The sequence below is a fragment of the Astyanax mexicanus genome, chromosome 13 (assembly GCF_023375975.1).
Source record: "Astyanax mexicanus isolate ESR-SI-001 chromosome 13, AstMex3_surface, whole genome shotgun sequence".
In the NCBI taxonomy this organism is placed as follows: Eukaryota; Metazoa; Chordata; class Actinopteri; order Characiformes; family Acestrorhamphidae; genus Astyanax; species Astyanax mexicanus.
In genome coordinates this window covers 13,249,044-13,276,603 of record NC_064420.1, presented here as the reverse complement: position 1 = coordinate 13,276,603, position 27,560 = coordinate 13,249,044, and the positions used below count along the sequence as shown (strand labels likewise).

At 38.0% G+C, this 27,560-nt stretch overlaps 2 protein-coding genes across 3 annotated transcripts in view; both read left to right on the top strand.

Moving 5' to 3' along the window:
- Positions 1 to 1,299, top strand: part of LOC103044063 (uncharacterized) — a 79,776-nt gene extending 78,477 nt beyond the window's left edge. For both annotated transcript variants that reach the window (XM_007233416.3, XM_049462813.1), the window contains exon 57: positions 255 to 1,299. In XM_007233416.3, coding sequence (XP_007233478.3) covers positions 255 to 559 — 305 coding nt within the window. In that variant the 3' untranslated portion in view covers positions 560 to 1,299. The remainder of the gene's footprint in view (positions 1 to 254) is intronic.
- Positions 1,300 to 11,171: 9,872 nt separating this feature from the next.
- fbxo30b (F-box protein 30b) lies at positions 11,172 to 23,094 on the top strand. Its single transcript, XM_022677564.2, has 3 exons — positions 11,172 to 11,374; positions 13,608 to 16,017; positions 19,289 to 23,094. Exons 2-3 carry the CDS (start codon positions 13,666 to 13,668, stop codon positions 19,490 to 19,492), a joined length of 2,556 nt encoding a protein of 851 aa, XP_022533285.2. The 5' UTR covers positions 11,172 to 11,374; positions 13,608 to 13,665; the 3' UTR covers positions 19,493 to 23,094.
- Positions 23,095 to 27,560: the final 4,466 nt, after the last annotated feature.

Below are 27,560 nucleotides of genomic sequence, written 5' to 3'. Positions count from 1 at the left end.
CTAAATGATATTTTTTATTTGAATTTGGGAGAAATGTTGTCAGTAGTTTATAGAATAAAACAACAATTTTACTCAAACATATACCTATAAATAGCAAAACCAGATAAACTGATTCAGAAACTGAAGTGGTCTCTTAATTTTTTTCCAAAGCTTTAAAATGTATTCAGTTTGTAAAGTCCTCTAGCTCCCTCCAGTGGAGACTGCTTGTAAAAAATATATTTCCTGTAAATCTAATGTCTTTCTCTCGTTTTTAGTCCCGCTGTCTGTGCCTGAAATTAAGGCAGTTCATGTGACTGGGAAGACCCTGCATGTGGAGTGGACTCCAATCACAGAAGCAAGTTACTACACACTGATCGTGAGAGAAGACACGCCGTCTCGTCCAATCACAGACATATTGACCATCTATGACTCGGAGTGTGAGGTGACTGACCTTAAACCAGGCACTCGCTACTGCGTTGTTGTGTCTGCTAAAAGCTCCAGTACCCAGAGTGCCTTTTCTTCCCCCGAGTGTTTCAACTTTGAAGCAAGAGGTTTTTCAAAGGGCTTTACATCTAATTAACCTGGGTGAACTGTTGGACTATGTTGGAGCGCTAATTCCACCTCCTAAAAGAGCATCAGAAACCTATACTGATTAGTTTAGACCATTGACACTACCACCACCATGTTGAAGAGTTGTCATTGGTTTTAATAATAAATGCATAAAAATAGAAAATCTTGAAGCGGAGGTAGAACATAGTCATATTTTTGATTTTCATGCTTACATGCCCATAAAAGACGAGTTGGAATCAGGGATTGCAGAAACTGTGCCACTAACAGTAAGTTGCAGAAACAGCTGGATGCATGGTTTAGAGGTCAGAATTTTTTTTCTTTGTTATGTAAGTCTTTATGAAATGTCTTTATAAAAGAGAGAAAGCCAATATCTGATATATCTGAACATGATGATTCAAATCCTTAAACTCTTCTGTAGATTTGATTTATTTGCTATCATGTTGTAATTACTAGATAAATGAATTTTCTTGCTATACTATTATATTATTGAGACGGGCATAAAGAGTAATCCTTTGTAATTTCATTAATAGCAATTGTTTTAATCATGAATGTATGTAGACTACATAGATAGAGCAAATAAACTGCTATTTATCAAGCAATATTTACTTTAATTAAACTATGTTATATATTGTCTAGCTGATGTACTATATGATCTGCCTCATTTTGTGAATGAACCCTTTGCAATAGTCATTTTTTATATTAAAAAGAGGCCCAGAAATGAAGGAATAAAAGAATGTGAATGGCTTTAAATACTTCTCTCTCCATAAGGAGCCAGTCAGTTGTTCTGTGTCCTCATCTCACTCTTTTCTCCAGTAGAATCAAAATCTCTGTTTATACTCAACATTTACACTGATGAATGATAAGACTGCTCCACGTGGGCTTTGGTGATGCTGACTGAGAAGACTGTATAGGGGTCTGGGTCAATAGCAAAATTGTTCCAAAAGCAACTTCACAAGATTTCAGGTCCTGATTCTTGGTGAGAAAGACAAAAGGAGAAACAGCAGAAGAAACACTAAAAGAAACAAAGACTCGAAAAGAGGAAGGTGAATCAGTTACAAGAACCAAGAGCATGAAGAACAGCTTTCAACACTCAGAACCAGGACTCAAAATCTCACATTTTTAAGACCAGAAGGAGGAACCACTTGGAGGAAACAAGACTCCAAATAATTAACTTTCTAAGATCATAAGGTAGAACCACTGAATGAAACCAAGAGTCAAAAGAAGAAACTCTAAAAACACAAGAAGAACCATTGAGAGTAAACAAAACTTAAAATGAGAAACTCTACAAGAGCATGAGGGAGAATGTTCAGAATGAGAAACTGTAGGTTAATGAGAGAGAACCACTATACCAAAATAAGAAACTATAAAAAAAAAAACATTTTATAAGAGCATGAGAAAGATGCACTGAAAGGAACCAATGCTGAGAGGAAATAAGACTACAAATAACAAATAGGATTTCTTAGACCATGAAAGAAACACTGAGAGGAAAAAGACTACAAATGATAAATGTTCTATGACATTTAAGATGAACCAGTCAGAACACACTAAGAGCATGAAGTGAAACTCTAGGAACATGAGGAAGAACCACTAAGATGGTCTTCAAATTATAAATGCTCTAAGAGTATAAAGAAGATTCACTGTACATTGGGGTTATAGTATGAAATGTACAAGCTAAATTACCTCTGGTAGATTTTATAAATACTATATAAGATTTTGGTTTATGTGTTTTCTGATATCATGCCTGTTTTTATAAAAACAATACTAAATATTTTGTATTGTAAATAAAAGCATGAATTTCACAGATGTGTACTTTTGATGTGAGGTGTAACAACATAAATACAATTCACCACCATCACTTCAGAGCAAATGAAGTTCTGTGACATTTCCCTTTCCAGTTTTAAACCAATTTCACAGATCCGGATCCAGATTTTTTTCACATTTTGTCAGCTTAAAACAACAAACTTAAATGTATTTTATTAAGTTTTTAAGCGACAGATCAACACAAAGTAGCGTATAATTGTGAAGTGGAATGAAAATGTTACATTTTTTTTATTATTAAATAAAAATCTGAAAAAAGTAATTCAACCCCTTTATTGGTCAGAGAAGCAGGTCTATGGTCACTCTGGAGGAGCTACAGAAATCCACAGCTCAGGTGGGTCAATCTGTTCTCAGGACTGAAGGGTGTGATTGGAGATAACCACACCTTCACACTCTTATTCTTAAATGTTTTATACATTTATATATACAGTTATTATTTTTACTGTTCACTTTATAATTCACTTAATAACTTTATGATCTTTGCTCTCTTTTTAACTGTCACGGCGACACAAGGCTTTGGAGGTTGTTTTTACTTTTTCAGGAATCAGGAAGGTCAGAGTGTTTTCATCAACAATGAGAGCTGTGAGGAGAACGTGACCCTGAGTGGCAGAGAAGCTTCACTGCTGTTCTGGGACCAGTGCATATGAACTAGGAGACAACAAGCTATCTGAGTGAAGTGCTGGGAACCTCTCCTCAGATAGCCAGCGCTTGCCTGTTCTACACGGCGTAAAGTCGCACAGGCCAGAAGATCTTTCCATCCACTCTTTTCCACTGTTTCATCTTCTCACAGACTTTAGGACACTTAAGGACTGTCTGCTGTGTTCATGAAGGACACAGAGCTGAACAACATCATGATAAGAACCTGTTGCTCAGACAGGCTGGAGCGGATCACGTCATTGGAACTGGACAACAAACTGTTTACTGGACTCTGCTGACGTAATCATATTGATAAGTTCTGTCCAATCACATGTCATTTGCAAAATGTATAACTGCTTGGATGAAGTCTGAGGAGTTCTCTCTGGCCCTCGACTGGCTTTAGTTTCTTTCTCTTTCTCTCTCTCTCTCTCTCTCTCTCTCTCTCTCTCTCTCTTTCTTTCTCTCTCTCTCTCTCTCTCTCTCTCTCTCTCTCTCTTTCTCTTTCTCTCTCTCTCTCTGGGTTGTGAATGTGTTGATCTATCGAGATTTTATTCGTTGATGTACTTTTACTCTTTTCTAATATATATCTATTAATTTTTGTTCCTTTTATACATCTGTAATGCTGAAACTATTTTTCAAGTAAACTTTAATATATTTTAAATTCTAAGCTCTGACTCATTGGTCATCATTTCATGTTCTGAGATTTCTCACATCCGAGTTTTATCTAAGTCGTGCTGTGGTAAATTACCCTACAGCTTTTGGTGTTCCCGCCCGACTGTGATAAAAAAAAAAAAAAAAAGAATGATGCTGCTTTGGGCCTGTAATTTATGGACCTTCTATACTGTCATGACCAACTGCTGTGTGAGGTAGGTTACATTTAATTAAGTAATATCAAAAGGGCTGGCACTGGGAGTTAAGGTGACTTGCGAGATTATGCTCTGGTCCTGGAACAGTACCGGACCAGGGGGGGCTTTTTGGCCTGTTTGCCTTATGGTTCGGGGGTCCTGGAACAGTACCGGTCCTAGAAACCGGCCATAAAGGTGTTTGTGTGGCAGTTGGTGGTTTGGTCCTGGAACAGTACCGGTCCAAACGGAGCTTAGAGCTCGTACCTTATAGTTCGGGGGTCCTGGAGCAGTACCTCGACCACAGAACCTGGCTATAAGAGTAGTGTATACCAATATTGTCGTAGTCGCGACGCTTTTTCGTCTTGCATGATCCTTATCTCCCAAGTGTTCAAAGGTGGTGCACCACCACAGCAGATTAGGAGAGGATGAGATCATACCATCAGATGAGGTAGAGAAATATTATATATGGCACCAAATATAGATTAGATTAGGTAGTGTGAGGCAGTGTGAGGTAGTGTGAGGCTATGTAAGGGAAAGTAAAGTAAACACAGTTGCAGAAATGGATTCTTCACTTGGTCATGGTAGTTGTGGTCTTTGTGTCTATGGTCGTTTTAATCCCAGTTCTATCGATTATTTGGTCAAATTAATGTATAAAGAAGGTTTTCAGCATTACAGAAGACCTATTGATCTGAGCAAGAGAGTCTGTGTGTGTCCTGTCTGTATGGAGGCTGTGTGTGTGTGGGGGTCTAATTCTGGAACTGGGGTACATTGCAATCATTTTTTTTTTTTAATCAGTTTTGGAACCGACACCATTTCTTCTGTCCGGAAACCTGTGGGAGGTGGTGAGTTGCCTCAGTAATTTCTATAAAATGTTTAAAAAATGATATACATCTTAATATTTTATCATCCTATATATCCTAAAGGTGGTGATGGAATTTTAATTTTTGGCTAGTTTTATTTTTGTAATGATGGCTAAACTTCTTTACACAAACACATATTTTGAGAAATTCAGCTCAGTTTTGCCAACTTTAGGACAACATCAGACATCACTAGATTTCTTTTAGACCAATCTAGTGAATTATTTAAAATATACACATGTATTAAAAGAAATGAAAATAAGTTGGCAGCACTGATTCTGGTTTTCGTTGATAGGCAGATATAGCACAAAATGGTTCAAAAAGTTAACTCTGTTTATGGTTTAACCCCTTAATATGTCTTGTCCCATATATGGGCTACAGGGTTTTGTGCCACCTACATGTTACTTGGAGAAGCTGGTTGTTTTCTCTCTACTTCACTAAATAATTCCAGATCAGTAACAGTAATCAACCCAAATTTTGCATGTTTGAAAATAGATAAAAAAAATAGATAAACATAACAAAACTAAAGCTTTGGAGGACATGAACTGTTTGGTTTTTATTCAGGAAAAGCCAATTTTATGATTTTATTCATTATATTTTGACATTATCAGATTTACTTAAACATGTTTTATATGTTCTATTCAAATTGCAATTATGCTTTTCAATAATGTCCCTCATAAAACATGAAAGCTTATGTAATTCTTATATAGAAATCCTCAAGATTTAGTGGTGTAATGTAAAAAAATCCTGGACTGTTAAAGAGTTAAACAGGTAAACAATAGCAGAGTTGACTATGAATGAAACCTTGCTATACCTTGAGATGTTGTAATGAACCTGCAGTTCTAGAATGGAAAATGTCTGTGTGTGTGTGTGTTTATGTAGTGCTGTTCAAAAGTTTGGAATCGTTAGCATATAAACCCAATATACATATATTAAAGTAGGGCAGAATATTGAGCCATGCTGGTACTGTTCAATGTAACATGTTTCATTATCTTTATGGAGAATGCTGTAGAATTCTGAGGATGACAGTTTAGTGAATATGTGAGACTGCTTCATGTTTGAGTAGTAGTGATGAGTTATGTACAAATGTCCACATTGTGAAAGTCATCCCTGATTGAAACAGAAAAGAGATGAGGATTCCAGGCTTTTGAGACAGTGTGTGTGTGTGTGTTTCTGCGTGTGTTGAATGAAGCAGTGAGAGAGATAGACAAAACATCTCTTCTCTGCTATCTTCTATCACATTTGGTGTGTGTGTGTCTGTGCGTGTGTGTAAGTGTGTATGTTTCTAACATTTGTCTAACTCTGATATTCTATAAGCGAATCTAATGATGAATATAATGTGTGTGTGGCTGTGTCAGAATCGCTCCCTATTCCAGAAATAGTGCACTATATAGTGTGTAAACCATTTTTGCAGTACTGTTTAAAACCGCAGCAGTACATTCTATTACCTATATAGTTCACTATGAAACAACCTAATGCATCACAAAATTTAGAAATTCCAAAATATACTATAATGCAATGCAGTGCTGTTGTATTAGACGTCCTCAGAGCAGGACAAACATGGTTTATTGTTTGGTTGTTCCATAATTCGTTCAGTAAATAGAAAATGCTACATAGTGAAAGAGTTAATGAGTGAGCCATTCTGAACACAGCTTCTGTCTTCATGTGGTTTAGGCCTTTTCTATTATTATTCTTTTCTTATTGAGACTGATTTCAGCTCAGTCTCAGCTGAATGAGATTTAAAGAATACACATATCTAATTTCTCTAGTGGTTCTCATGCATCTCAGTTTATGCTGTTCTTTTGATTCTCTTAATGAGGATAGTAGATTTAAGAAACCAGTAAGGAAAGATCTTACTTTCTTTGGAAAGGTGTAATTTGACAAACTTAGTATTGTATCTATTACGAGCTGCAGTGAATTGGGTCTCTCTTTTTGACTTTTAAACAAGGAGACATCAGATGTCTTTAAAAAAAAAAAAAAAAAAAAAAAAACAGAGCTTTCTGTTTTGCTTTCCATATGTTTTGTATTTCTCGCAATGAAGAACTTGCTTGCATATTCTTGGCTATATTTCTATAATGTTAATGTTTATACAGTTTAGGAATATCAAGCATTGTTTGGCTGGAAATAATCTTTGTTTTAGTTATTTCATGAGGCTAAACCATTCAGGATTTCTTTTTTATAATTTTTTCTTTTAAGGTTTTTTTTTTTTTTTTTTTTTGGGAGGGATTTTTCTCTTTTGACTGAATGTTGCTCAGTGCTGTTTTCTGGGTGTTTGAGAAGGCGGGGGTGGTGCTCATCACCGGAGTTTTGACCCTCAGAGACAGGGTCCTCTGCAACAGTACTGTGAACATCATCTGAACCAGAGCACTTCATGAGGAGAGTCTCAGATGAGAGACTGTGTTTGGTCCAGCTGTTGGTCGATGGCTGTACTGCGTCTTCACCGGACCTGCTGTGATTGAAATGTTACAGCACTGGTCCAGGAAACTGGTTTCAGATCTGGAAGAACTGAGCGATCAGAGACCGCTTCAGACAGCACCTGCTCAACCATCAACACCACCCACCCCCATCAGCCAATCAGCCCAGTGGATTCACCCCTCAGCCTGAGCCAGCAACGGAGACGTGAGACCAGATTTTTTTTATTTTTTTTTTTAAGCCTGTTTACTTTTTTTTTATTATTAAAAGGAGTGATTTTATTTAATTTTTGATGTTTATGCCTCATGTAGAAAATGTTTGGTTAAACTTTAAATCTGGTGGTGACTCAAATTATGACTGTTTTACCTTTCTTTTTTTTAAAAAAAAAGTATATATATATATATATATATATATATATATATATATATATATATATATATATATATATATATATATATATATATATTTAATTGTAAATAGTAGCCAAACATGGTTGCTGGGCAGATTAATACATTAGAGGCCTATCGCTTACTGGCCCTCAATTTTCACTGAAAAGTTCTTTTAGGTTTATATTACGTAATTTATGTTGTCTAATGACTATGATATTTGTATAAAACATTTTCAACAACAATCATCTCCGCTTAGGCTTATGTAAGGGAAGTTGTTTACTGGCTTTTGACAAAATTAATACATATAAACTCAGATGTAGTTGTAACTAGCTAAAGTAATCAAGCATGCTGACTTAAATAAAAATCAACCATTTAAAATCTTATTAATACATCAATGTAGACTATCAACTACAAAAAGAGCTTTGTTTGCTTCAAAATCTTAAAAAAAAAAATAGGGTAAGATAGAAATCTTTCTCTTATATGTGCATTAATATTAATGCTAAATTAATTCAATATATATAATAATAACTAGCTTGCTAAACCACCAGCTAACAGTCTTGCAACTATGCCAAACAAGTGAAACTTAAATATGTTTTTATTTTTGCAATTAATTTACAGGTAGCACAGTTTGCAAAAAATATATATTGGAACTGAACAAGAAAAATAAATATTAGGCCAATAACTTCAAACAGGACCACTGCAGCTCATAGGTTTAAAATCACTGCCATAGAAACTAGTTAGTCTAAACTTAGGTGGACCATGCCTAAAACAGCTTGTGGACACAACTCCACACACATTTAAATTCTAACATCAGCCAAATGTTTTTAGACTCAGGTTAACAGACGGAAAATAAGTTTACATAGTATATAGAGGAAATGCACTGACTGCATCATACTCATCAGAGTTTTTGGAGGAACTGAACTCTCTACTTAATAACTAAAATAAAAAAGGGGTGTTTTATGCTCTTTGTGTGTTCGCCCTCAAATAACAGCACTAATCAGACTAAATATTCTGAACAATGCTTTAAGGATTTCTGAGTATGTGTAAAGTTGAGGATTGTGTGTCTACAGATTGGCATTAAGAATTTTGGCACATAACAAACTATTTTAAAATAAATAAAACTAAGATTAATCTGAAGTGCACAAATAAGTTTTAGATGTGCTTCAAAGGAAGAACTAGGTGATCCCTGAGGGATGTAAACTGATAGAGAGTTACAAATCTTTGGTGCATAAATACAAAAGGCAACGTTAAACGTTCTCAACAAATGAGCTGGAATTGTCGATCTGTCAGGAGTCCTGATATATACTTAGCTGCTAAACCATTAAGAGATTTTTACACTTTTTACACTAAATGAATGTTAAAATCCAATCTAAATAATCTTCTCTCTTTTTTGTGTGTGAGTTAGAACTGCAGCTGCAGCATTCTGACCAATATTTAATTTGTAAATTGAAGATTCTGGTAATCCAGAGAATAATGCATTACAATAGTCTAATCAAAACAAAGGTGTAGATCAGCTTCTCAGCATCTTGTAGTGTAAGAAAATGTCTAATTAATGTATAAAAAATATATTATGGTTGATGGTTAAATTAGACAATGTGAAAGGTTAAAAGAAAATAAGAAGGTATTTGATAAATAAATGTTGAGACTATGTATTCTATAGTCTAGAGCAAAAACAGTGACAATGTTGAAAAACATTGACTTGATTTTAACACTTATAACTTTATGTTGTAATTCTGAAAAAAAAAGTGGAAGTTAATGTAGTAAACATTTGTTTATGAATCTTCTCAGATCCATGGTGGGCATAACGAGGCAGGGAGAGTCCGGCGTGGGGACTGGTGTGCAATAGGCCCCAGCATGTCCACAGCTGAGATGAAGAAACACTTGTTCTCATACTCTGTATGCGGACCCTTGTCATTACTCCCGGGGCTTCTTAGGCGTTATGTAGACCATCATGGAATCTTGGATGATTCCATTTGGTCTAGAAGGGGGGAGTGAAGGGTGTGATTGGAGATAACCACACCTTCACACTCTTATTCTTAAATGTTTTATACATTTATATATACAGTTATTATTTTTACTGTTCACTTTATAATTCACTTAATAACCTTATGAACATTGCTCTCTTTTTAACTGTCACTATGACAAGGCTTTGGAGGTTGTTTTTACTTTTTCAGGAATCAGGAAGGTCAGAGTGTTTTCATCAACAATGAGAGCTGTGAGGAGAACGTGACCCTGAGTGGCAGAGAAGCTTCACTGCTGTTCTGGGACCAGTGCATATGAACTAGGAGACAACAAGCTATCTGAGTGAAGTGCTGGGAACCTCTCCTCAGATAGCCAGCGCATGCCTGTTCTACACGCCGTAAAGTCGCACAGGCCAGAAGATCTTTCCATCCACTCTTTTCCACTGTTTCATCTTCTCACAGACTTTAGGACACTTAAGGACTGTCTGCTGTGTTCATGAAGGACACAGAGCTGAACAACATCATGATAAGAACCTGTTGCTCAGACAGGCTGGAGCGGATCACGTCATTGGAACTGGACAACAACCTGTTTACTGGACTCTGCTGACGTAATCATATTGATAAGTTCTGTCCAATCACATGTCATTTGCAAAATGTATAACTGCTTGGATGAAGTCTGAGGAGTTCTCTCTGTCCCTCGACTGGCTTTAGTTTCTTTCTCTTTCTCTCTCTCTCTCTTTCTTTCTCTCTCTCTCTCTCTGGGTTGTGAATGTGTTGATCTATCGAGATTTTATTCGTTGATGTACTTTTACTCTTTTCTAATATATATATATATATTAATTTTTGTTCCTTTTATACATCTGTAATGCTGAAACTATTTTTCAAGTAAACTTTAATAAATTTTAAATTCTAAGCTCTGACTCATTGGTCATCATTTCATGTTCTGAGATTTCTCACATCCGAGTTTTATCTAAGTCGTGCTGTGGTAAATTACCCTACAGGACAAATCTAGATTTTAGAGAAGAAGAAAAAACATTGTTAAAAGAAAGACATATGAAGTGCTGTATGCAGTTTGCCACAAGCCATGTAGGAACACAGCAAACATGTGGAAGAAGGTGGTGTGGTAAGATCATACCAGAGTTTAACCTTTTGGTCTAAATAGAAAGCTGTATGTGTGGCGGAAAAGTAAAACTGCTCATCACCCTGAACATACTACAGCAAAGACAGGGAAGCTGCTCAGGGTTGATGGAAAAATGGAGGAGCTAAATACAAAGCAATCCTGGAAGAAAACCTGTTGAAGGCTGCAAAAGACTTGAAACTGGGGAGGAGATTCACCTTCCAGCAAGACAATGATCAAAACATACAGTCAGAGCTACAGTGGAATGGTTTAGATCAGAAAAAAAATCATGTGTTAGAATGATCCAGTCAAAGTCCTGACCTAAATCCAACTGAGCTTCTGTGGCAAGACATAAAAACTGCTGTTCAGAGATGCTCTCCATCCAGCCTGGCTGAGCTTGAGCTATTTTACAAAGAAGAATGGGCAAAAAGTTATATGGTTACTCCAGGAGTTGGGTATAAAACATGACTGTATTATATTTTATTTCTTTTTCTATACAAACACAGACAGACAGACAGACAGACAGACAGAGGACTCATATAATAATAATCACAGAGTTACGCTGTGCGTGCGTGATGACAGTGGCTTGCGTGATGACGACACGCGCTGGCGTCCCGGCTGGAGGTAGGCAACAGAAACAGAGGAGCTGAAACATTTGTGAAGAAGATTTACAGGATAAGCAGCGATGGTCGGGTCTAAAAGTAGACTTCCGCCGGTAGCAGAGACCCTCTGTTACTGAACGCGCCCCGAGAGCCCGGGCGGGGCAGCCGCTGGTGGCGGGGAGGCTGCGGTGAGTGCGGAGCGCCGGTCGGGAGTTTTAGCGTGCTGTCGAACTCCGGTGTTCTGTCCAGTTGTGCTACCTCTCGATATGCGCTTCTCAATGACACTGCGCATGCGCGTGGCCACATTTTAAAACATGTTTTTTTTTTAAAGATAATTCTGTTTTCCATAGTTTTTCTTGGGTGCATTTTTAAACAACATGAGATCACTGTCATCATTATTCGCTTGAGTTTTAGCTCTAACAAAATGTTAAACGAGTGTTTAATTAATTATTTAATAAAATATTAATAATAATAATAATAATAATAATAATAGTAATAATAATAATAATAATAATAATAATAATAATAATAATAATAAAAAAACATAGGTTGGGTTTTTCCCCCGATACAGCGATTTAGGTTGTCCAAATATTTTACTTTTCTAATTCACTATGTATATAAGCTACATATATACATACACTAGGGTAGTAGGCTTTGACAGGGTAGCACAACTCGACAGAACACCGGCCAGAAGAAAGTTTAGCAGCGCTAGCGGTAGAGGAGCTCAGCCAGCAAGCTAACAGTGTTTACACCCAGAAACAGACAGCCCCCCGCCCCGTAAACACCAAAACACGGCGTTCCTGCTGTTCCTCGCCTCTTTCTACACCTTTATCCTACAGGACTCGGGCTTGTTTTACAGTTTAGTGGTTTATTAGTGAGATCTGTCGCCCTGTCAAACACTCAGCGCTGCTGTGATGTATGACCGCCTTCACCAAATCAGCTTAACGCTGGTTGAGTGTCTGAGTTCGCGTTAGATTAACTGGGTTGGGTTTCATTTGTGTGTGTGTTTGTGTGTGTGTGTTTTAGTAACGTTAAGTTATATGTCCCAGCTATGTTAAGTAAACTAACTTAGCTAACTAGATTAACCTACAGAACAACCTGTGGGTCATCTGGTTAGCTAGCTGTCTAGGTTAGCTAAGCTACAGTGGTGTTGAAAAGTTTATCAACCCTGTATTACTTTCTATATTTCTGCATGAATATAAAACCTAAAATATTATCCTTAGTCCTTAAGTAGATAAAGGGAAGCCAGTTAAACAAATGAGAAAAATATTATACTTGATAATTTGTTTATTGAGGAAAACTAGCCAATATTACATATTTGAGAGTGGAAAAAAGTATGTGAAATTAGAGGTGTTTTCAATCAACTGGATGACAATCAGGTGTGAGTGGGTTATGAATTACATTAGAAAATTCTAAAGGACATCTGTCCTTTAGACAGTGGCTCATATTGTACCACTTCTATATCGTTAACATAAAAGTATTAGTATAATAATGCAAATACAACCTTTAATGAGTAAATAACTCAGACATTGGAATTGAAATATATGGAATGTTTAAATATCCTTAAATAAATAAAACTGTTGACATATCTTTTCAGTGGCTCTCCTTGCTAAGTATAAATGTATAGAGGTTTTTAAAAATGTTTTATTAAAATGTTGCATTGTTTCTTTTTGCAAAAAGATTTTTGTCTAATTCAAAATCTAATTTTAAAGGAAAATGAAAAATTAAGTTGAGTATACGCTTTGTTTTTTAATGTGCTAGGGGGTTATAGTTTCAGTGATTCTTTTGTTGGCTAATTTGGACATCAATATAGGCTAGCTTCAGCCATTACTGAACTGAAAATAACAGACACACACACACATACACACACACACACACACATAGCCTGCCTTCTGGTGGGCTATTCATTAAAGGTAAGTACTTTTTATCATGTTTTACCACACCAAAAGTCCATTTTACACTGGATTTCTCCTTTAATTTTTAATGCACTGCATTTGCATGATCCTGCTTAACAGTACTATGGATTACGTGATAGAGCTTTCAGTTGGCTAGCATTCCTAATATCATTATTTAATGTGTGAATGCTATAAAAGGCACATTGTTTATTACGATAACAAAATCACTCTCAATAACAATAATACATCATCTGTCAACTGCCCATCTGACCCAAACATTCTTCATTAATGTTTTGAAGTATAGGTTTAAAATATTGTGCAAAAGCACTTTTCTGCCAATAGTATTATGATTTAGTTACGTTTGTGCATATGTAAAACCATATCTAAATGACTTCAGAATAACTGCTAAAAGTGGTGGGAAGCTCTTTTATGTACAGAATAGAACACTAGCAATGTATACTAATTACTGACCGTAGCTTTGTCGCAGTTATACTGATGTAGTAAATGTTTCATTGTTGTCTTACAGACGTCCTGACTTCAGAGCTTGTGCTACAGCTGTCTCCCCTGATTCACATACTCTGAAAATGGAGGAGCTCCACGTCCACTGTGTTTCCTGCATTAGCCGCCGATGCATGGTCAAACCCGAGCCTGGCGTGTCCTGCGACCTGCTGGCCTGCCCGTTGGTTTGTGGTGCAGTTTTCCACGCCTGCAAGGCAGATGAGCATCGACTGCTGTGCCCGTTTGAGAGGGTCCCGTGTCTGAACCACCACATTGGCTGTCCTTTCACGTTAGCCCGGGGCAAGATGGCGGAGCACCTCGAGGTATGTCCTGCCGGTGTGGTTTGCTGCACCATGGAGTGGAACAGGTGGCCAGTGAACGATGAAGATTATCGTTCTTATGAAAGGTTAAGTCGAGATGCAGACGAGGAGGAACAGTTGGACATGGCTCTCGCTTTGCAGGACCAGCGTACCATGCTGGCCTCTCTCAAACTTGTCTCATTAGCACCCACTAATGGCCCTGGTAGAAAAGAACTTCCTGTGGAGAACATGGAAAAACCTGATTTATTAATAGATTCACATGTTCCCACATTGCCGGTTGAGGGGCCTGCAGATGAAGCATCTTCAGAATGCTGTTCAAAAGACAAAATCAGCAACGGCATTAACGGAATGAACGAGGAGCATTATGGTGATCTTTACCAAACCACAGTAGAGACAACCAAAAGCCTGGCTGCAGCCCTGAATGTTTTTATCCACCTCAATGCCTCAGATACACAGTGTTCCACCACAGACGAAGCGCTACACAAAGCGTTCGTCATGAAAGAAGAAACTGGATCCAACTGTGATAAGATAGCCAATGGAGTTGGCGGTTTGAATGAGGAGTTGCAACCTCAGCGGCATCAGACTTTGATGGAACTGGGCAGAAGCTTGGCCTCTGCCCTCGGAGCGCTGGGCGATGCTGTCAAAGGCACTGAGCCAATCGGTAGCTCGGAGATTAAAAAGGCGAAAAGTGAGCTCAGCCAATCAGAAACTGTAGAGTCAGCAGACGTTGAAATGAAGGATGTTAGTTCCGAAGCAGAGCTTGAGTTGGGAGCAGTTGTCGGAATTGATGAGGGAGGTGCATGTGCACATCTTGATGCCATTAACAATGAATGTTCTCAAGAGTCTTCAGAGTATTTGCACAAGCTAGAAGACTCAGAGGAGCACAGTTTGTGTACCAACTGTCACAATGCTGTAGCATCTACAGCAGAATCGCAAGAACACGATATGGAACCAGCTAAGGTAGAGAATGACTTCACAGACGCCAGTGGTTCTTTGGAGTTTGTTGGTCCACTAATTCCCCACAGAGCACAGCTGAGACATGACCTTACCCCTCTTGCAATGCAGGAAGCAGCAGAATCCCAGGCTCCTTTACTGCAACCACCTGTTCACGCCCAGGCTCTGGTGATTCCCAGGGACTTTGTTCTGCCTTCCATGGCATTAGATTTTGAAGACAGGGCTTTTGAGAGGAAACTCCAAAACCTTCAGTTACTTCGGAACTTCATGCCACTTGTACTTAATGGACGGAAGACCTGTCCCATGGACAGTTTCCTACATAGGAGTCCTCGCTGCAAAATGGAAGACAAAGCTGTGGACACGTCCGACCTGGAGCAGGAACCTCGAAATGACCCCATGGACCTCGGAGAGATTGACTTCACCGCTGCCGCTCTGCTCTTCTGCCTGGAGGAGTCACCCCGAGCCCGAAGAATATCAGACACTGTCTATGCTTTTGGTGGCTCACGTGTCGATTTTGGCACCCAGACGTTCAGCTTCCCTGCTGCCATCTTGGCCACCAGCACGATGGTTGGAGAGGTGGCATCAGCCTCAGCATGTGATCGAGCTGCACCCCGCCTCTCGCAGCCCAGCCCCTTCTGCACCTTGCGGCTGGACCTGACTCTGGAACAGCTGGTTCCCCGGCCAAGCTGGGCTCCACGCGAAGGCTCCATGTTCACTTTTGAGTGCGGCCAGCTTTTTCGGCGGGAGGAGTTCCTCTCTCACTTTCGTAATGTCCACGGAGACATCCACTCAGGCTTGAACGGCTGGATGGAGCACCGCTGCCCACTCGCCTACTACGGCTGCACGTACTCGCAGCGCAGGTTCTGTCCGTCAAAGCAAGGGTCCAGAATTGTTCATGACCGCCACCTTAGGTCGTTCGGGGTGCAGCCAGTTATGGACATGATGGTGGAGTCAGGGTGCGACCGTCTGAGCGGATTGCCTTTTGAAATACTGCAGCATATAGCACGGTTTCTGGACGGCTTCAGCCTGTGCCAGCTGTCCATGGTGTCCCGCACTATGAGGGACGTTTGTGCCAGCCTGCTGCAGACACGGGGCATGGTGGTGGTACAGTGGGAGAAGAGGCAGTGCCCGGATGGCAGTAGAAGCTGGAAGATAAAAGACAAGGTAGACTGTTATTTCTGAATGCTTTAACAACTTTGAGGAATAGTTTGAAAGCCTAGTAATATAAAAATGTCAGTTATAGGGTGTGTTTGACCATTTGTGTAGCAATGAATATATATCTAAAAATTATAGAAGCTACTACTACTACTAGAGGCTACTACTAGTTTTTATCTATACAGTTCATGTTTGTCTGTTTTTATGATGATGGAATATAGTTATATAACGGTAGTATAGTTTAGGAAAAATATAAGAAGGCCTAATTGAAATGACCAGACAACTGGATATTATATGAATATTTTGAGCACTATAAGGCGTATTATCAATAAACATCTTATTTTCTGGCCTATTTTCTTGCATAAGGCACAGTGGATTATAAGGCACATTATGTGACACTAGTTAGGAACAGGGATGTTACCATGTTTTCCTTCTAATTCAGCAGTAAAGGTAACTGTAAAGCTAAGCTAAGTAAACAAAACTGTAATTTTGTACGAAAAAAAACACTTTCTTTTAAAGTATAACAAGCGGTAGATTTGTAGATTTCCACTAAGGCTAGCTGCAGTTAGCAGCTAATGCCGCCTGACAGTGCTACACTGAGAAACCCTGAGTGTTACGGTAAGCTAGCGATTCATCCCATGTAGCTTGTTTTAACATGCTACAGGCTGATAATACTCACCTCTGAATGGTAAAAGAGCTAACGCTTAGCGTGGTTAGTGGTTAATGTACTTACTGCTCCAGTCTCGGTGCTGAAGAACTAAACTGAAACCCCTGTATAAAGCTGTATTTCAGCAGAGTTGCTTTACTGCTCCTTACAACCTGAGTGGTAAAATTCATACATACGGTGCACCAGATTATAAGGTTTATAGTGCAAAAAATAGGGTAAAAACATTTTTGAAGAATAAAGTCTTTTTTTATTCTATTAGGTATATTTGCCAGTAAGTAAACATCCAAATTGCCAAATTATCCAACTAAGTTGGTACCTCTTAATAGAGTTGAGCTTATCCAACTAAGTTGGTACCTCTTAATAGAGTTGAGCTGACTCCATTTGGGGGTCCGTTTAGGGCCATTCTAAAAAAAACAAGAAATTACTTACATCAGTGGTTTCCATCCATGGTGCATGAGGTCTCGCTGGCGTTCATATTTTAGTCTTCACATTGTCATCAACACAACTGATTCAGCTACATAATTAACATGCTTTCCTGAGTTGAAGGTGCATTAAAGGGGGGGAAATAGTAGGAGGGGTGTCTATTGCCAGGAATGTCAACATGCAAAACAATAATAAATCATGAAGGGGCAAACACTTTTTCACACCACTGTATATATACAGTGAGTCCAAGAAGTATTTGATCCCTTGCTGATTTTCTTTGTTTGCCCACTAATAAAGACACTATCCTTCTGCACTTTTAATGGTAGATATATTCTAACATGGAGATACAGAATATCAAGACAAAAATCCAGAATATAATTTTAAAGAATATATTTTAATTAATTTGTATTTCAATGAGGAAAATAAGTATTTGATCCCTCTTGCCAAACACACTCAATACTTAGTGGCAAAGCCTTTGTTTGCAAGCACAGCGGTGAGACGTTTGTTGTAGTTAACCACAAGTTTAGCACACACACCAGGGGGAATTTTGGCCCACTCTTCTTTGCAGATCCTCTCTAAATCATGAAGGTTGGTGGGCTGTCTCTTGGCAACTCTGACCTTCAGCTCCCTCCATAGATTTTCGATCGGATTGAGGTCTGGCGACTGGCTGGACCAGTCGTGATTTTTCTTGAGCCAATCCTTTGTTGCCTTTGCTGTATGTTTAGGGTCGTTATCATGTTGGAAGACCCAACCACGGCCCATTTTCAGATCCCTGGCAGAGGGGAGGAGGTTGTCCCTCAGGATTGTGCGGTACATGGCTCCATCCATCTTCCCAGTGATGCGGTGAAGTAGCCCTGTACCCTTGGCAGAGAAACACCCCCAAAACATTATGCTTCCACCTCCATGCTTGACGGTGGGCACAGTGTTCTTGGGGTCATAGGCAGCATTTTTCTTCCTCCACACATGGCGGGTGGAGTTGAGGCCAAAAAGTTCAATTTTGGTCTCGTCTGACCACAAAACCTTCTCCCAATAACTTGGTTCATCTTTCAAATGATCATTGGCATACTTGAGGCGCGCCTCCACATGTGCTCTCTTCAGCAGGGGTACCTTTCGGGCACTGCAGGATGTGAATCCATTGTTGCGCAAAGTGTTGCCAATTGTTTCCTTGCAAACTGTGGTCCCAGCTGCCTTCAGGTCATTTGCTAACTCCTGCCGAGTGGTTGCAGGACGATTTCTGACCGTTCTCAGCATCATTGCCACCCCACGAGGCGAAATCTTCTTTGGAGCACCGGGCCGAGGTCTGTTGATTGTCATGTTATACTCTTTAAACTTTCTGATAATTGCACCAATAGTTGTTACTTTCACATCCAACACCTTACTAATCTTTTTGTAGCCCATTCCAGCTTTGTGAAGGTCAACAATTCTGACTCTGAGGTCCTGTGACAGCTCTTTGGTTTTACCCATGTTGGAGACTTGAAATCTGTGTGATCTGTCTGATTCTGTAGACAGGTGTTTTTCACACAAGTGATTAGTGAGAACAGGTGGCTTCAGGTCAGGTAACAAGTTGATTGGGAGTGTCTAACTGGTCTGTAAAAGCCAGAACTGCTAATGAATACTAAGGGATCAAATACTTATTTCACTCCATGAAATACAAATCAATTAATATATATTCCTTAGATTTATTTTCTGGATTTTCTTTTTAATATTCTGTCTCTCCACGTAAGAATACATCTACCATTAAAAGTATAGAATGATCATGTCTTTATTAGTGGGCCAACGAAGAAAATCAGCAAGGGATCAAATACTTCTTGGACTCACTGTAGTATTAGAAAAACTGTTTTGTACTTTGTTAGTATATCTGCTGGAATGTTTAAAAATGTCCAGTGTTCAATAAATATTCATGCATTTTAATTTGGTATTGTTTTTTTCTTCAAAAAAGACAAAATGTGTTTAGCCTATCTAATTAATGCAGTGGTAAAAAAGTGGCAAAATAAAAGAAAAAATGCAAATAAATGCCCAATGTCTGATTTCAGTACGTTACAAGGTGTTTTCCCAGCTAGCATTTTGCTATTAGTTAAGCTACTTAAATAAGACTTTTTATGAAGTTAGATATGACTAAGAGCACAGCCTATTATTAGCAAGAAGATCTGCTCAAATAGTTCTAACACTGATGTGTTCTCTTTTCTGCAGGTGTGGCGGTTTAGTACGGCCTTTAGTCCGGTGACTAGGTGGGAATTTGCGGACATTTCCAGCATGTCTGACCACCTGAAGCACTGCCCTTACAACGAGGTCCACCGGCAAGTGGAGGCGGTTCCACTGCCCTGCATGTGCACGACCAGGGAGCTGACCCGCGACGGCCGGTCCCTACGCTCCGTCCTCAAACCAGTATTATAATGAAGGAAACACTTTAACAGCAGAGCGCGAGAGCTAAAACACTACCTTACCTAACCTCTTTAACCAATGCTATCTGTCACTGTGTACATAAGATTATTATACATCTTTCTTATTACATAAGAAATATTTTTGCTTTGATGTTAAGATTATTTTTTTTTAGATATATATATATATATATATGTATAAATATATATTATACAGTACGTCAAATTTGAAGGTTGATTCTAGATTGTGTGTTTAACGTTTTAAGGACAAATATACTGAGGGAAGGCCTTTTTTGGCCATGTTTCTTATAGAAGTGTACGGTCAAACTCTAGAGATGTTCTGCAAAGGGGTTTGAATAATAAAGTGATTAAATCAGATAAAAATGATTTAAAAAGTGAAATGAAATGAAGAGCCTTAATCAGTGCACTTGATTTCTTTAGACACACTAGGGTAGTCCCAGTAATCTATCACAGCTAGGTCTTCCAATGAGGGCTCAAATCAAGTGCACAGCTCCATTACATCACATCTGCATGCTTTGGGTATAGGACAGCACCCTTATAGGAGAAAGCAGATTTTCTGGGCTGAATGCTAATGTGGCTAACCAGCATGGAAACCAGGATGCTAACTTCTCTTCCATCCAATTTATCTTCCATCCAACATCTGTTCGTCAAGTTATCATCCTCTTTAGTTTGGGAGCTTTCAGGTAGAAACCTAGATCAGAACACATGCTAGTTCGGTATGAGTAAAAAGTTAGGTTGAGTGAAAATGGCCTCTTTTCCACTGCAGGTCTGATTGGTTCTGAGCAGGGAGGGCAGCTATTCGGCTTGCTTTTCCACACAGACACGGTTCAGTACAGATTCATTAACAGGTACAGTACTTGGGGCCAAAGAACCATTTATTGGGATGGTTTAAAGATCTTCCTGTTGGCTAGCCGGACTGTGCTAACACTGTGGCCGCTGTGTAGGACAGAAGTTTGATGATGCCCGTAGTGAAGTGGGACAAGTTCCCTTACAGGAGAGCCAACTTCTATTTGTTACTAGTAATTTGGGACTAGTCATCATGTTCTTCTGTGCGTGAGCTTTCAGGAAGTAAGCTGACTCAGTTTCTGGCATTTGTCAACCATGCTTACACTGCGGTTGCGATGTTGGGGGTGATTTTCTCAGCATGGTTACTTAACCATGTTTGGGGCCATAGAAACATTTAGTAGAACTGTTTAAAGACTTAAGGGATTTAACTACAGACTAGCTGGGCTGGGCTAACACCGCAGTAGCTATGTTGGGCAAGCGTTGTTGCATGTGTCCTAAGGTTCTCAATGACTGAAGAGATCCTTATCCTTAGAATCATGTTCCTCCGTACACAAGCTTTAGTAGTAAGCTAATCCTGGATCATAATATATACTGGTTTGGTATGGGTAAAAAGTTTTGCGTCCGTAAGAGTTTGATTTGTCAATCATGCTAATGCAGCAGTAGCGATGTTGGATGGGCACTGTCACCAAAATGCTAACACTGCTGTAGCATGGTTGGATGAGCCCGGTAGCTGGCATGCTAACACCACAGTAACGATATTGGATGAAACCGGTTGCTAGCGTGCTAACATCACAGTAACAATATTGGATGATCCGGTAGCTGGCAGGCTAACACCACAGTATCGATATTGGATGAGCCCGGTAGCTGGCATGCTAATACCACAGTAACGTAATTGGATGAAACCGGTAGCTAGCGTGCTAACATCACAGTAACAATATTGGATGAGCCCGGTAGCTGGCATGCTAATATCCCAGTAACGTAATTGGATGAAACCGGTTGCTAGCGTGCTAACATCACAGTAACAATATTGGATGATCCGGTAGCTGGCATGCTAACACCACAGTATCGATATTGGATGAGCCCGGTAGCTGGCATGCTAATACCACAGTAACGTAATTGGATGAAACCGGTAGCTAGCGTGCTAACATCACAGTAACAATATTGGATGAGCCCGGTAGCTGGCATGCTAACGCCACAGTAACGATATTGGATGAAACCGGTAGCTAGCGTGCTAACATCACAGTAACGATATTGGATGATCCGGTAGCTGGCGTGCTAACACCACAGTGGCAATGTTGGTTGAGCTCTGTCACCAAAATGCTAACACAGCAATAGTGATGGTGCTCTGTTTCACAAGTTAGCATGTGGGATTGAGGCAGGACACGTCTAACAGCTGCCACTTGTGAGACACTGTGCACTTCCCTGTCCTAATTTAGCAATGCATCAATGGAAAAAAGTAATAATTTGGCACTGCAGTGGAGAAGAAACCAATGAAGCTGAACCTACAATCTCTGAACCAGTCTGATGTAAACTATGGGCTTTTAGCTAGGTGTGTTGGCCATATCATTTTCTTTAATAAATATTTTTTGTTCAGGTGTAGCAAACGTTACACCCTGCACTTTACCAAGCTCTGCCACTGGCACAGACTCTCCACCTTTTAGCAATACAAGCAAAACTTTGGGTTGCACTTATTAGGGCGCTTAGGCCGCAAGCACTTTTTTAACACAATTGTTAAGACTTATGTAGCACATTTCTAAACATCTAAATAGCCACAAAGGTTTACATAGAAAAAAGGCATGCTTGCACAGGTTCTAGCTCTGTGTACGCACTCAGGTGTGCATGTCATTAAAGAAAGTGTGAATGCGTTTGTTTCTGTCGCTCTGTAATTGATTTACGAATGTGTAGCTGAAGTGATCATAAGTAATAGTCCGGACCCCCTTCAGCTAAGTGGACCTTGTATCTTCACTCCATTTAAAGGAAAACTCCAGTGTTTGGCCTACTCTTTATAACACAGATCTGTAGTGTTGATGTTTCTAAGTAAGCAGTAAAAAGAGACGGTTATAACATGTTAATGGGTTGGAAACAATGTTGTTTTTTTTATTCAGTAAATATGTGGAATAGAAGGTGCTGGACTGAAAAAGACTGGAGTGTCCCTTTAAGTAGGAATTTCACAGATTAATAAAAATTCTGCATAATGCAGAGGTTGAGATGTGACAGTAAAATGTAGATAAACATATCACCTCAGGCCTCATCCACACATATCCACACATTAAAAAAAAAATCTGCATACTGGCCTCCCTTCCAAATGCAAACTTTGTAGAGTTTGTTCAGATTTCTGTTTTCAGTATTGAGTGGATTGGGGAAACTTTATGAAAATCAGTTGCTCTGTAGTGTTAAGGCAGTATAAATGATCCTCAGAGGTTTACATCTTAATCATTATGTAATTATGCAGAATTTATAAAAACTCTGATTATCAAGCCCTCTGCAAGTTGATCAGAATGTGGGTCGAGAACTACTGTTATCCAAAGCCATGTTTTTTTTTTTGCCTGTATAATCCCAATGAAGGCCTTACCAAGTGTTTGTGTATGCGACTGTTGTGTGCTGCTGCTGCTGCTGAATATGAAGGAAAATCCTTTTTTTTTTTTTTTTTTTTTTTTTTTAAATGCCTGATGGAGTGTGCTACCTGGGAGTGTTGAGTAGACAGACACAGAGACACCCAGGGGGCACAAGCCAGGACATGATATAGATACGGGCTGGAGATGCATGTGGTTTTTGGTTGTGTTGAATAAAAAGATATTTTAGGATCTTTGATCGGACTCCCTTTGTGATCTTTTAATCCCATAATTGTCATAATAATAGTAGAAATAAATGTAAAAAAAAGACTTTAAACATATCACAACAATCATAATAACTATTGGTTGCTAGGGTGTTGCTATGAGGTTTCTGTTGTGTACCAGGTGTTTATTCAGGGGTACCGGAGAGGTTTTCCATATATAAGAATAAAAATAAAATATATATCAAGATAAACACAAAATATAAAAGGGGAGTAAGGAAGTAGTGGCAACGTGAAATCCAGGGTGCAAGTTTGATGTAGCAGCATGGATGATTAAGAGCAGTAACATGTTAGTGTCCAAATATAAAAACAATGTGAAAAAAAGCCTAAAAAAAAAAGTAATCTGCAGTAAATAATATTAACCCTAAAATAGGCCTGGACAATACTTCGATATCAGTAATTATCGCAATAAGAAATGTTTCAATAATGGTGATATCATTTTTGTGCTATATCGATATATGTTATTTACAGAGTCACAGACAGGCGTTTTTTTCTGGCGTCAGTTCGAGCTGAACACAATCAGCCTCCGTAGCCGAGCTACGTCAGTACATGATGACGTAATCACACAGGCTAGGCTAGGCTAGGCTAAAATGTCCTGCACTGGAGCAAGGCAGGTCTTATTATGTAGTTCGGCTTTTAAAAGTCTGATAAACTTCCGTTTGCTGCATATTGTGCCGGAGAGTGGTGCCGGCTAGTAGCGGTAATATATCTAATCTGTTCCACCACCTCAAGCAGTTCCATTTCATACAATATTTTCCTTATTCTGGCTGAAGCGCTTTTGTAGCTTAAGTTGTAACTAAGTTATTTATAGTAGATAAAGCTTATAGGTTTGCTTATTTGACGGAGATATACAGTACTGTGCAAAAGGTTTAGGCAGCAAGTCAAATTACACTAATCCATTTATTTGAGGAGTAACTCAGGAATATAAGTGTTTTTACCTGAAAAAAGCACCACATATGATTTGAACAGATGCAAATAAACATGCATACGGTAAAATGTAACAAGGAATTCTCAATTTTAACTAAGGTTATACCCTGTGAGCCAAGCTAAAGAACAAAGTGTAGTTCCAGATTTCTCCTGGATGCCCACAGGGTGCAAATTACGGGGGTAATTCGACTTTAACCCCCCCACCCCCTAAAGGGGTAAAAACAATAGTTTGGGAGAGGGGGTATATAAAAAGTATATTTAAATATACTTTTTACATATAATGTTGAATACTACAAAAACAATGCAGTATCTATGCCTGGAAAAATATTGTGATACAATTTCAAGGCCCCCTAAAGTGGATCATACCATTCCATGTTAATAAGCCTTCCTCACATTTATCTGCCTGGATCATTATTGGTCAGGCTTCAGTCTAAGTTAAGGTATGCACACTGTTCAAGTTAAATGCTGCTGTGGCGGCACACAGGCTTCAGGCTGTAGATGCTATTTTTGGCCCTTTTAAGGTGGAACAGAACATTCAAATGGGAATCCATGTTCTGTTTTATATGGACCGTTTATGATTTCTGCACACCCTAAGCAGAAATGTGTAAAATACTTAAACCACTTTATCATCTACTACAGTCTAAAGAGGGAACTGTGTTTTAACAAAGAGAAAATGTGTTTTAATTCAGGGAAACTGTTATGGTGGAATGGAAATAAAAATAAGAAACTAAAAGCTTCATACGCTGCAGTAGATCAAGTGAGGAATTAGTTATTTAGATGAGTAGTTTTACAGTACAAAATTTTAAAAGTAACTTTTATTAGGCTACTTTGAATACTAAGTATTATTATCACCCTATCTATTAAGGTCTCACTCGCGGGCTCCCTTATTTGATATAGCGGGAAAAAAATTAAGTGGCCACCCAGATAGCAAAAGGACAATGAATCAGCGTTATTTTTTCCATCTCTCACACATTAAAACACCATTGATATCTAAAGTCAATATTTATTTTTTGTACACAACGATTTTACATTAATTCAACATTATGGTTGAATATGTATGGTTTGTATTAAACTTTGCTTACATTAAATATGTATGTATTGTTTGTATTCTGTTTGTATATCTTGTACTTTGGGTATGCAGTTTAGAAAGGGACATTTAAATAATAATTATCAAAATCAAAATAGTTATTTGCGGGGAGCACCTTTCACCTTTGCCAGGTTCTTAATGATTTGCCTGGTTAACCCTCCTGTAATGTTCATTTGTCAGGAACAGCAGTGGTGTTCCCGGGTCAGTTTGACCTGGTGCATGTTTAATTTTCCAAAAGATGTCTGAAACCAAACAAATCCTAACAAGCAGTGTGAATATTTCATTACTAACTTAATTTCTAATTTTTCCATCAATATTTATTGCAATGGTGTTCCTTACCTCCTTTTTTCCTTTTTAATGTTTCGCTACTTTATTACTTTTGAAAGAACAACAAATAAAACACAGTAGTTCCTGTTTTTGCTATGGAGGGTTATTTGTGACAATATTATAAAAATAAATGAATAAAGAAATAATTGCTTAAAACATTAAGTAAATATTTAAATGAATATTTAATTACTTAATTTTTTTGTTTATTTAAATATGAAAATGAAGCATAAATAATTAAATGTTTCGTTAGTTAATGGATATATTTGTATTTCATTAAATATTTAACTTAAAAAAATGTATATGACGACTCCCATCGATGCTGACTGATTGCTCCGGCCTGCTGTGATTGTTTTCCTCAGCATGGCGGCTCTCTTCGTGGATCTGCAGGACATTTCTCGGGAGTTGGTTAGGAATATCTTACGGCAAGCTGAGGAAACTGAATCAGGGGCTACAGCCCCAGACACTGTCACTGATCAAACACACGAGGTTATAGAGGCTTGATAGAGCTGCTCTCGAGCATCTGTAATCGTTCTTTTATGACTTACTGTGCAATCTAACCAATCAGTCTGCATCGATGAGAGTTAGGCCCGCCCACAGAGTTTGATGGTTGATGTTGACAGATATTTTTTTTTTTCATAGTGCATGAAATAATGAAATACATATTTAAATAATGAATTAAATTATTTAAGTTAAACAATTATTTAAATCTAAATATCACAGTCAACTATGAAATAAATTTATAATTAAATAAATTAATAATTTAATTAATTAAATCTCATTTTAAATATTTATTTAGCGTTTTAATCAATTATTTCTTTATTAATTTACTGATATCATAATTTCACAAATAACCCTCCATATTTTGCAGGGTGTGGTTGCACATTTAACCCATAATATAACAGGAGGGTTAAATTACAGGTTAAATTAAAAAAAGAAATACAGAAAAAAAACTAAAAGCATTGTAAGATTAGAAAAAAGATAAAAGAAAAGAAAAACAATTTAAAACCTTTAAAAGAATACTGATTCTATGTAAGTGTTTCAACAATAATACCACTAGGCAATGTTAAATAAAAAGGTGTTTAATAGTTGTTTTTCCATCATAAACCAAAAAAATGTGGTAAATGTGGTAAATGAAGAGAATGTGATTTTTTTTATATCTTGTTTCAGTGTTTAATATTTATGTGTTTTAATAAAATAATATTTTAATTAATACTACTAACAACAACAAACACAACAACAACAACAACAATAATAATAATAATAATAATAATACCTTAAAGTAAATTTCTTATGAATTAAATTAATATTCGAAAAGGTAACAAGCCACCAAACTTTGCTAAACTTTTTCTGCCTCTTTCTTTTAAAGTCTATCCCTCAGCATGCGGATCTTCTACACCAGGATACAGTACAGTTTGAATTATACATAAAGTTTTCTGCTAAAATTCTAAAAAAAAAAAAAAAAAAGAAGCTAAATTAAGAAGCAGAAGAAAAAAAAGGAAGATGAAAAATAAGGAAAAGAATAAGAATATACTTCAAAGTAAATTCCAAAGTTTTTCTTAAATTAATTAAATGAATAGCTGACAGCATTAACAAATCACATTAACTGTCCCACGCTCTCGCCTGTCTGCAATAAAAATAGCTAAACTTTCTGGAGACTGGGGTTTAGATACTGTTGTTACCCAAACACCCAATCTAACGTTTTGATTATTTATCACCTGCAAATGCGCATACCGTAGGAGACGAAATAAGCCGCTTAAAATCCACCTGTAGTAGGCTTCCAACGGAGGGTACATCAGTGTATCCTACTCCAGAAGACTTTTAAGGATTTTCCAATGACATCACTGCATCCACGCCCACAGAGCACGCGAAAATGGGGAAGGCAACACCCAAATATACGTCATAAACATATTAATTAACTAGGTTCCTTATCTAATTAAACAGCCAGTAAAGCAGTAACATAATTTATAGTTTAGATAAACTGTATGCTCAGTAAAACTATATTTATGACCCTATGTGTATCATGTTATACATATAAAAACATATATTATTTATAATATATATATATATATATATATATATATAATTTTTTTTTTACGAATTAAT